Here is an 11,121-nt window from a genome sequence, read left to right on the forward strand (position 1 = left end):
GTCATTGTTATTTGGCGGGCCTGGGCTGGATTCGAACCCACCACCTTAGGTGTATGTGGCTGGTGCCTTAGCCACTTGAGCCACAGGCGCCAAGCCATGGCATTTGTATTATTGCTATTTTTTATCAAATTGGCAAAGAATTAAATCAGTTAACCTCTCTTCCAGCAGCAACAGTGTATGAGAACATCATTGTTTTTTATTTTTGTCAATCCAATAGGTGAAAAAATGTTATCTCTGTATGTATGGATGTATATGTGAGAATATGATCTCTAATGAGTAGATGGTATTTTGTTTCATGAGGACATCATTTACCAATTTCTATTACTATATAATTGTCTGTGTTTTACTATTATAAAAAGTCCTATGGTGATGTCTTTGCATGTGATATTTTTTCATATTTAAAATTCTTTAAAACTACATAGTAATAGTATAATTTCTTTTCTCATTTAGCATTTAACAAGTTTTTGTGTGTGTGTGTTGTTCAGTTTCCCCTTTCCCCCACTTTTACACCTGTGATATAATTGTATAAAACTAAATGAGAACAAGTAAAACTGGGGAAATAGGAATAACGTACGTGGGTTGTAACAGTATTGGCTGTGCTATTATGCTATAGTTGTGCAATTATATCTCAATTTTGCAAAATGTTCCTATTGAGGAGAGCTGGGTAAAGTGTGAAATGGATCGATTGCTCTATGTTATTTCCTATAACTGCATATGAATCTACAGTTGTCTCAATAAAAATTTAAATTTAAAATGAAAAGAGCCATAATCCTAACTCTGTGGGTAGCTAAGGCAGAAGGGATCATTTGAGGCCAGGCGTTCTAGACCAGCCTCGACAACAACAACAAATATATATATATAGCAAGGGATGCTGAAGCAGGAGGATCTCTTGAGCCTAGAAGTTTGCGGTTACATGAGCTATGGTCACACCACTGCACTCTAACCTGAGTAACAGAGTGAAACCCTATCTCAAAAAATAAAGTAATGGAGGAATCTGTTCAGGATGAAGTATATAGATCTTTCAGAGCCCTGCTATACCTAAAATATTATGTATTCCTTCCTGAGCCACCAGTTTAGTTTAGATGTAATAATTTTGAAAAAAGTATGTACATCTCAGTATGCGCTGAGTGGATGTAACTCATTTTTATAGTCTCTCAGTTTGGATGCTAAGTACATTTACAGGCTTTGTTTTTCTCTTGCCCTTTACCTTGCCCTATTAGCCTCCATCAAAATTATAGTTTAGACTTGGTGCCCGGAGCACAGTGGTTACGGCACCAGCCCCATATGCTGAGGGTGGCAGGTTTGAACCAGTCCCGGACCAGCTAAATAAAATGACAACTGCAACAAAAAATAGCTGGGCATTGTGGCAGACGCCTGTGGTCCTAGCTACTTGGGAGGCTGAGGCAAGAGAATCGCTTAAGCCCAAGAGTTGAAGGTTGCTGTGAGCTGTGGCGCCACGGCCCTCTACCTAGGGCAACATAGTAGAACTCTGTCTCAAAAATAAAAGAATTATCGTTTACCATTGCACATCCTTAAAATAAATACTTTCTCAAAAGTATGTCTTTTAAATAATAGCCATTTGATAATGGAGATAAATAAAAACTGTTACACAGAGTATCTCATGTATCTGTAAAGTCTGTTGCTCATAATCAGAAAATAGCCTTATATATAAAACTTAATTTTGTGCTTTTATAGCCAGGCAAGGTGGCTCATGCCTATAATACTAGCACTTTGCTAGGCCAAGGCAGGAAGATCTCTTGAAGCTCAGAGTTGGCGACCAGCCTGAGCAACATAGGGAGACCTTGTCTCTAGCCAGCCTCCCCCCCACCAAAAGAAAAATATTTAATTGCCCAGGCTTGGTGGTGCATGCCTATAGTCCCAGCTACTCAGGATGCTAACATAGGAGGGTCTCTGGAGTCCAGGAATTGGAATTTGCCGTAAGCTACAATGATGCCACTGCGCTGTAGCCAGGGCAACAGAATGAAACCCTGTGTCCAAAAAAACGTGCTTTTATTCAGAACGTAAAGCCAGCATACATGTCATTTAATGATACTAGGTTGTTGCTATGATACCTTCACTTTTTTCTCCCTAGATTATTTATTTTTGATGTTATTTTAGGAATTTGAATGTTTTGCTTTCTTTTTTTTTAAGCTTCTTTTTTTGTTTGTTTGAGACAGAGTCTCAAGCTGTTCCTCTGGGTAGAGTGCTATGGCATCACAGCTCACAGCAACCTCCAACTTTGAGCTCAAGTGATTCTCTTGCCTCAGTTTTTCTATTTTTAGTAGAGGCAAGGGTCTTGCTTTTTCTCAGGCTGGTCTTGAACTCCTGAGCTCAAGTTATCCACCCACCTTGGCCTCCCAGTTTTCTAGGATGATAGGCGTGAGCCACAGTGCCTGTCCCGTAAGCCTCATATTTTAATCTTAATTCTTGTTTTCATTTTTTAGGAGCAAACATTAGGTCAGTTGTTGCTGAGTTATTATTTTTCTGTTCTTGAAACAGTGTCACTTTGTTCCTTTTGGTAGAGTGCCAGGGCATCATAACTCATAGCAACCTCAAACTCTTGGGCTCAAGCAATCCTCTTGTCTCAGCCTCCCAAGTAGCTGGGACTATAGGTGCTCACCACAATGCCCAGCTATTTTTTGAGACGGATTGTCCATCTTGCTCAGGCTGGTCTCCAACTCCTGAGCTCAGGCAGTCCACCCTCCTTGGCCTCCAAAAGTGCTGAGATTATAGGCATGAGCCACCACACCTGGCCTTGTTGCTGGTGTTTATTAGGTTTTGGGGTTTGTTTTTTGGTTTTTTCTATTTAATCCATTGAGTTCACTAATCATACAAATATAATACAATTTATTGTTTCAGCTGGTAATCTATATTCATTTGATTAAATAGAAATTTGATTATGTGAAATGGCTAAGACTCATCTTCCAAGCCTTTTCTATTTGCCTCACAAAATGCAATCTAATCTCTAAAGTGAAAGCACTAAAAACATGATTTATCTCATAGAAATAATTAAAGGTAAATTAAAACTACATTTCTAGTTATAGAGCACAGAATTATTTTTGCAGAAATTTGTGAAAAATAATTTGCTGTGTTAGTCTGCTTCTCTGAAACTGTATTTACTCATAGGTTGCAGTATTGGAGCCATGGGAATAAAGGTTCAGCGTCCTCGATGTTTTTTTGACATTGCCATTAACAATCAACCTGGTAAGAATACTAGTTAAAAATTATAAATGAGTATTTAATATTTTAAATTTGTGAAGAAATTTAAACAAACTACCTTATTTTTTAGCTGGAAGAGTTGTCTTTGAATTGTTTTCGGACGTGTGCCCTAAAACATGCGAGAACTTTCGGTGTCTTTGTACAGGTTTGTTCATTTTCATTTCTCTTAATAGTAGTCCTACTTGACTGTGCTTGTTTTATTTTGTTTGTTTGTTTCCTTTTTTTTTTTTTTTTAAGAGACACTGTCTCACCACGTTGCCCAGACTGGCCTTGAACACCAGAATTCAAGTAAACCTCCCCACCTGAACCTCCTGAGTGGCTGGGATTATAGGCATGAACCACCACTTGCTTTAATTTTTTTTTTTTCTTTTTTAGAGACAGTCTCCCTTTATCTCCCTCAGTAGAGTACTGTGATGTCATAGCTCACAGCAACCTCCAACTCTTGGGCTTAAGCAATTCTCTTGCTTCAGCCTCCCAAGTAACTGGAACTTTTTGTTGTTGTTGTAGTTGTCGTTGTTGTTTGGTAGGCCTGGACTGGATTTGAACCCACCAGTTCCTGTGTATCTGGCTGGTACCCTAGCCACTGAGCTACAGGCGCTGAGCCCACTTGGTTTAATTTTTTATTTATGTTTCATTTCTTTATGCATATAACCTTTTTTTTTTTTTTTTTTTTTTTTGAGGTAGAGTTTCACTCTGTCCTTCTGGGTAGAGTGCTGTGGTATCAGTTCTCAGCAACCTCAAACTCTTTGTCTGAAGCAATCCTCTTACCACAGCCTCCTAAGTAGCTGGGACTGCAGGCATGTGCCACCACACTGAGCTAGTCTATTTAGTAGAGGTGGGTGGGTAGGGAGATGTCTTGCTTTTGTTCAGGCAGATTTTAAACTCCTGAGCTCAAGCAGTCCACCCAGCTTAGTCTCCCAGAGTGCTGGGATTGTAGGTATGAGCCACTGTGTTCAGCTTATGCATATAACTTTTAACACAAAGATTATATTTATTATAATGAGGTATTATCTGAGTATACTCTCCAGAAAAACATGAGTGATTTTTTTTAATTTGAGACAGGTTCTCACTCTTTTGCCCCAAACTAGAGCACCATGACATTAGCCTAGCTCACAGCAACCTCAAGAACCCCTGGGCTCAAACAAACCTGGGACTATAAGTGCCCACTACAACACTCAGCTAGTTTTTCTATTTTTAATAGAGAAAGGGGTCTTGATTTTGCTCAGGCAGGTCTCAAACTCCTAAGTGCAAACAGTCCTCCTGCCTGAGCCTCCCAGAGTACTAAGATTATAGGCGTGAACCTCTGAGCTCAGCCTTAAGTGATTTTTTTTTTCCAATTCTTGAAAAGAAGGGAAATTCTATGGTTTAAAGAAGTCTGTAAAGTATCAAGACAGGTATATTTTATAAGGCAAACGTTTTCATTTCCTTTGCTATAATACTACATCTTTGATTTTCTTTCTACTAAATATCCTCATTTTTTTCCCTATAGGTGAAAAGGGGACAGGGAAATCAACACAGAAGCCATTACATTATAAGAGTTGTCTGTTTCACAGAGTTGTCAAGGATTTTATGGTTCAAGGTGGTGACTTCAGTGAAGGTGAGATTTTTTAAAAAATCATATATTTATATTCTTTGTTAAATATAGATTTCAAACAAGTCCCTAGTCTTAGTCTAGTTTTCTTCTCATTCCATGTAGTCTTTGGTCAATCAATATTAGAGGAATATTTATAGAAATATATAAAAGAAAGACGCACTGAAAAAGTAATTTCACCTTTGGTATGTGGATTAACTTCAGAAATTTGTTTCTAGATACCAAAGAAAAATCTGTCAGTGTTCTGTGTTTCATTTTGTCACAACTAGTAATCTTTACTACAATTAAATACTATAGTAAAATTTTTACCTATACTTTTTTATCATAAAAACACAGCAACTGGATTTTTTTTTTTTTTTTTTGTAGAGACAGAGTATCACTTTATCACCCTCGGTAGAGTGCTATGGCTTGACACAGCTCATAACAACGTCCAACTCCTGGGCTTAGGCGATTCTCTTGCCTCAGCCTCCCAAGTAGCTGGGACCACATGCGCCCGCCACAACTCCTGACTATTTTTTTATTGCAGTTTTGGCCAGGGCCGGGTTTGAACCCACCACCCTTGGTATATGGGGCTGGTGCCCTACCCACTGAGCCACAGGTGCTGCCCATAGAAACTGTATTTTTAAAAACACTTTGAAAAAAGTCATTAGTTTCTATTTAAAAAGACCTGTATAGTCTCGGTCCCTGTAGCTTAAATGGCTAAGGCACCAGCCACATACACCAGAGCTGGTGGGTTCAAATCCAGTCTGGGCCTGCCAAACAACAATGACAACTACAACCAAAAAATAGCCCGGCTTTGTGACAGGCGCCTGTAGTCCCAGGTACTTGGGAGGCCAAGACAAGAGAATCACTTAAGCCCAGGAGTTGGAGGTTGCTGTGAACTGTGATGCTAAGGCACTGCCCAGGGTGACAGCTTGAGGCTCTGTTTAAAAAAGAATATAATAAATAAATAAATAAAGATCTGCATAATCATCATTAACATCTGAAATTTCCTTTTCCATGTGTATTAATAGTCTTTGTCACATTTATGTTATGTATTTTATGATTTCTTATGATCCTTTGAGTATTACTGATTCCGAATGATCTGAGCACCTACTTTTTAATATGTGTATTGTTTAGGTAGCACCTTTGCAGAGCTAAGTGTCTTAAAAGTTTTACGAATCTGTTTTTCATTCTTAGGAAATGGACGAGGAGGGGAATCTATTTATGGAGGATTTTTTGAAGGTAAAAATATTTACATTTAAATTGTGCTTTTAATGTTTTTTCTTCTGTTTTGATTCTTCTCTATTGACTCTATAAGATTATTAACTGTCAATTTACAGCTACTTTCATTAAATCTATTTTCTTATGAAAATGGGAGGGTTTTTTTTTTTGTTAAGGACATTTGTACGTTGTATTACATGTACTCTCTGGGTTATAGATGAGATAGGTTCTGTAGATTTGTTCTTACTTTAATTTGTATGTAAGTTGGAACAGGTACGTTTGCCTATTTCCTGTAACGGCCTTTGTTCATAAGTGTACTACCTCAGTTGGTTGGTTGTAACTCGGGGACTGCCTGTATTTGGAAGGGTTTAGGTGACCTATATTAAACTCTTAGAGTTGCAGTGCTAGAATAGGAACTTTTTTTTTTTGAGACAATCTCACTATGTTGCTCTGTTTAGAGTACCATGGTATCACAGCTCATAGCAACCTCCGACTCTTGGGCTCAAGCGATTCTCTTGCCTCAGCCTCCCAAGTAGCTGGGACTACAGGCACTGGCCACAATGCTGGGCTATTTTTTGGCAAGGCCGGGCTGGGTTAAAATCTGCCGGTTGTGGTGTATATGTCTGGCGCCCTAGCCGCTGACCTGCAGGCACTGAGCTCCTATGAGCATTTTTAATAATTACCTTCGTATTCTAAAATTTCCCCCCATATTTAAATGTTTTCTGTGGAATTTTTTTACTGATATGAAATCATTTACAAAACCATAAGCATTTTAATGTGAAACTAACTTAGTATTTTCCATCTTCCACTTTTTTGATTCGGTGAAATTTTATTTCAAATTCTATATGTTTTGTTTTGTTTTGAGGTAGAGCCTTACTGTGTTGCCCTCTGTAGGGTGCCAGGGCGTCATGGATCATAGCAACCTCAAACTCTTGGGCTTAAGCGATTCTCTTGCCTCAGCTTCCCAAGTATCTGGGACTACAAGTGCCCAGCACAATGCCTGGCTATTTTTTTGTTGCATTTTTCATTGTTGTTTAGTTGGCCCAGGCCAGGTTTGAACCCGGCAGTGTGGTTGCATGTGGCTGGCACTGTAAACAGTGTGCCACGGGCACCCAGCCACGTTTTGTTCTTAATATTCTCATCCAAGATTGAAAAACAAGTTCTTCTCTTCGCAGTAGTCATGGTATGGCAGGGGTTGAATTAATGAGTCTAGAATAAATAATACAATGTGTGCCTCTCTTGTGCTCAGAAATGAAACAAGTGAAATGTAAAAGAATCCCAAATGGACTTTGTTTTTGTTGACAGTGGTGGGCTTTTTTATTTTTTTATTTTTTGCGATGAGATCTTACTACTTTGCCCATGCTAAAGTGCGATAGTTATTCACAGGTGGGATCATAACTCTGGCACTCAGGCAATCCTTCTGCTTCACCCTCCTGAGTAGCTGAGTCTGCAGGCACATGCCACTACACCTGGCTAATTTTTTGTAGAGATGGGGGTCTTATTATGTTGTCTCCAGGCTGATCTTAAACTCCTGGGCTCAAGCCAGTGATCCTCCCATCTTGGCCTCCCAACATTCTAGGTTATAGGTGTGATATATTGCACTTGGGCGTCTCTTTCTTTTTTAAAAGAGCTTTTTTTTTTGTAGAGACAGAGTCTCACTTTGTTGCCCTTGGTAGAGTGCCGTAGGGTCACACAGCTCACAGCAACCTCCAGCTCCTGGGCTTAAGCGATTCTCTTGCCTCAGCCTCCCAAGTAGCTGAGACTACAGCCGCCCACCACAACAACGCCTGGCTATTTTTTGGTTGCAGTTTGGCTGGGGCTGGGTTTGAACCCACCACCCTCGGTAAATGGGGCTGGCGCCCTCTCCAGGGGTCCTCAAACTTTTTTAAACAGGGGACCAGTTCACTGTCCCTCAGACTATTGGAGGGCCAGACTGCAGACCCCGGGACAAGTCACCTGCTAATCAGAACAGGCAGCGGCAGCAAAAATACCCAGCAGGCCGGATAAATGTCCTAGGCAGGCCGCATGTGGCCCATAGACGGCCACAGTTTGAGGACGCCTGCGCCTACTCACTGAGCCACAGGTGCTGCCCTTTAAAAGACCTTTTTCATTTAAGAAAGCAAAGTTGTGGCTCAAGTGGCTAAGGTGCCAGCCACATACACCTAAGGTGGCGGGTTCGAATCCAGCAAGGGCCTGCCAAAACAACAATGACGGCTGCAACCAAAAATAGCTGGTCATTGTGGCAGGTGCCTGTAGTCCCAGCTACTTGGGAGGCTGAAGCAGAAGAATTGCTTGAGCCCAGGAGTAGTTGGAGACTGCTGTGAGCTATGATGCCTCAGCACTCTACCTAGGGGGACAGCTTGAAGCTCTGTCTCAAAAAAAAAAAAAAAGAAAGAAAGCAAAGTTGTGTTGTCATTTCCAAAAATTATGAAGGACAAATATAAATGAAAAGAAAGTGGATTCATACAGTATTTGGGTTTATAAGCAAGGAGCAGGAAATTAACAGTATTTTAATCTAAAAACATAGGAGGGGAAGTTCATTCATATTTGATTCACTCTTTCTCATATCCTAACTTTGTTATCTAAGTTGTGTCTGGCACTAACAAACACATCTGATATAAACAATGAAAATGAAATTTTTGGAGGTTTGTGTCTATAATGTAACTGAAAATTTGCTTCTCCGTAGATGAGAGTTTTGCTGTTAAACACAACAAAGAATTTCTCTTATCAATGGCCAATAGAGGGAAGGATACAAATGGGTCACAGTTCTTCATGTAAGTATTTATAATCCGATGATTTAAAACATTCCACTTTCGGTCTGCCATTTCTCTATGTGCCTGCTATTGATAACTAATAGAGAGGAATCCACGAGGGAGTGGGAATTGGTGAAGGAAACAAAGAATTTTTGAAGAGAGGAAAACTGCCAAAGGGAGGAGTTGACTGCATTCCTAAAGGTTTCGAATGATGAGGACTTGTGTAAAGGACACAGGAGCCAGCTAAAAAGGAGTTTCCACTAGCCAAATCAGGAAAATTTGAAAATCAAAGTCAATAATGATAATATTGGTTTATAATCAAAAAGGAACTAGGAGTTCATACTAATATAAATAAATGAATAAATAATGGGGAAGAAGGGAAAAATAGTCCCTTAGTAGTGTGTCAGCTAATAAAAGCAATAATGTAGTTAGAATAGTGACCATTTTGTAATGATCACAGTAATAATTGATTCAGGCAAAAAGCTGCTGTGAACACTAAATTTAGAAGGGCTTTTGTTGTTGTTGTTGTTACAGACAATGTCTTATTTTGTCGCCCTCGGTAGAGTGCTGCAGCATTACAGCTCACAGCAACCTCCAGCTCTTGGGCTTAGGCGATTCTCTTGCCTCAGCCTCCCAAGTAGCTGTGACTACAGATGCTCACCACAATGCCTGGCTATTTTTTTGTTGCAGTTTGGCCCAGGCCTTAGTACCAAGCCACCCTCAGTATATGGGGCCAGCACCCTACTCACTGAGCCACAGGTGCTGCCCTAGAATGGCATTTTTAATATTCTATTACATAGAATATTTCTCCACATATTACTTAATTACAAAGAGTAAAGTACAGTCAGTCTTCACTGTTTTCTCATTCTGTGTTTGTGACTTCACATATTCACTTAAGTTTATTTGTAACCCCAAAATCAATCTGCTGAGAGTTTCCAATTCTGACTATAAAAATACCATGACAGAAGTTCCTGTTAGCACATATTTTTTAATCCTACCTTATGGAAATAGATTTGCTCTTGTCTTCAGTAGCCTTGAACTCTCCTTGTCTCTGAGGAGTCTGTCAGCATCTCATGAATTATTCAGGTATTTCCCTGTACCTCATGGATTATTTGGGTATTTCCCTATTCTGTTTTTATTACTCCTTTGTTCAGTGAGAAATCTGGCTCTTACAGTCTTTAACATTTCTATTTATTTGCTGAATCATAGAATAAACAATTGCATTACTATGAAAAAGAACCTGCTAACTAGAGCTTACTATTTTATTTATAGTTATTGTTTTTAGACTGAGGCAATGTAATTAAAACACAATGTTTAAAAGTGACTTAGGTTAGTACTTTTTGTGTGGTTTTCTGATTCACTCAAATTTGTTAGATTGATTTGTTACTGATTGTATTTCATTTTGTTCTCCCACCTTGGTTTGATTTATCTAGTTTTTGCTTTTCTGTTCTGTTTTGTTTTGTTTTGTTTTTTAGAGATAGAGTCCTGCTTTGTTGCCCTCAGTAGAGTGCTGTAGTGTCACAGCTCACAGCAACCTCCAGCTCTTGGGCTTAGGCCTCAGCCTCCTGAACGAGTAGCTGGGACTACAGGCACCCACCACAACGCCTGGCTGCAACCAAAAAATAGCATTGTGGCCAGTGATGGGTTCAAACCTACCACCCTCAGTATATGGGGCCAGTGCCCTACTCACTGAGCCACAGGCACCACCCTTTTCTGTTTTTTTTTTTTTAAGTTTATGAAATATTAACATGATTCTAAAAGCTAAAACAATAATCTAAGTGTCACTTCTACCCATTTCTCTATTTTTTTACCCCAGTCTCACCTGTCCATGTTAGTAATCAACTTCATTAGTTGCTAGTCTATCTTTTTGTATTCTTTTTGCAAACATAAGCAGATACATGTATCTTTTCTTATTTTCTCTTCTTTCTTACACAGTAGATGGCATACCATATATGCTGATTTGCTTTTTTCACTTAACATTGTATCCTTAAAATCAGTCTATATAATCATTTTATAGAAATCATTTTTATTCTTTTTTCCAGCTGCATAGTACTACATTATTTCCATTTACTATAATTTATTCAACTTATTGCTCATATATATCTTCCTGATTTTTTTAAATGAAACATCTTCCTATCTCTTTATGATAGAAAAATTAGATACCACAGGAAAATAAGAAATCTACTCCCAGAGCATCTTTCCATATAGTAAAAATGTTGATAGACTATTGCCATGTGCTCTATAATCAACTTTTAAATATAATGTAAATCTCTTTATATATCACTAAGTATTAGCATTGTGATGGCTACATGTTTACTTCTTGGGCTTTTGTTGTTGTTGTTTTTTGAGATAGAG

At 39.0% G+C, this 11,121-nt stretch overlaps 1 protein-coding gene across 2 annotated transcripts in view; it reads left to right on the top strand.

The window, feature by feature from the left end:
• PPIG (peptidylprolyl isomerase G) overlaps positions 1-11,121 on the top strand; it is a 59,967-nt gene that overhangs the window by 12,085 nt on the left and 36,761 nt on the right. For both annotated transcript variants that reach the window (XM_003800854.3, XM_023507539.1), the window contains exons 2-6: positions 3,127-3,204; positions 3,290-3,364; positions 4,709-4,816; positions 5,990-6,034; positions 8,700-8,787. In XM_003800854.3, the coding sequence (XP_003800902.1) occupies positions 3,144-3,204; positions 3,290-3,364; positions 4,709-4,816; positions 5,990-6,034; positions 8,700-8,787 (377 nt within the window). In that variant the 5' untranslated portion in view covers positions 3,127-3,143. The remainder of the gene's footprint in view (positions 1-3,126; positions 3,205-3,289; positions 3,365-4,708; positions 4,817-5,989; positions 6,035-8,699; positions 8,788-11,121) is intronic.

The sequence above is a fragment of the Otolemur garnettii genome, unplaced genomic scaffold (assembly GCF_000181295.1).
Source record: "Otolemur garnettii isolate 467f Iridium unplaced genomic scaffold, OtoGar3 scaffold00187, whole genome shotgun sequence".
NCBI lineage: Eukaryota > Metazoa > Chordata > Mammalia > Primates > Galagidae > Otolemur > Otolemur garnettii.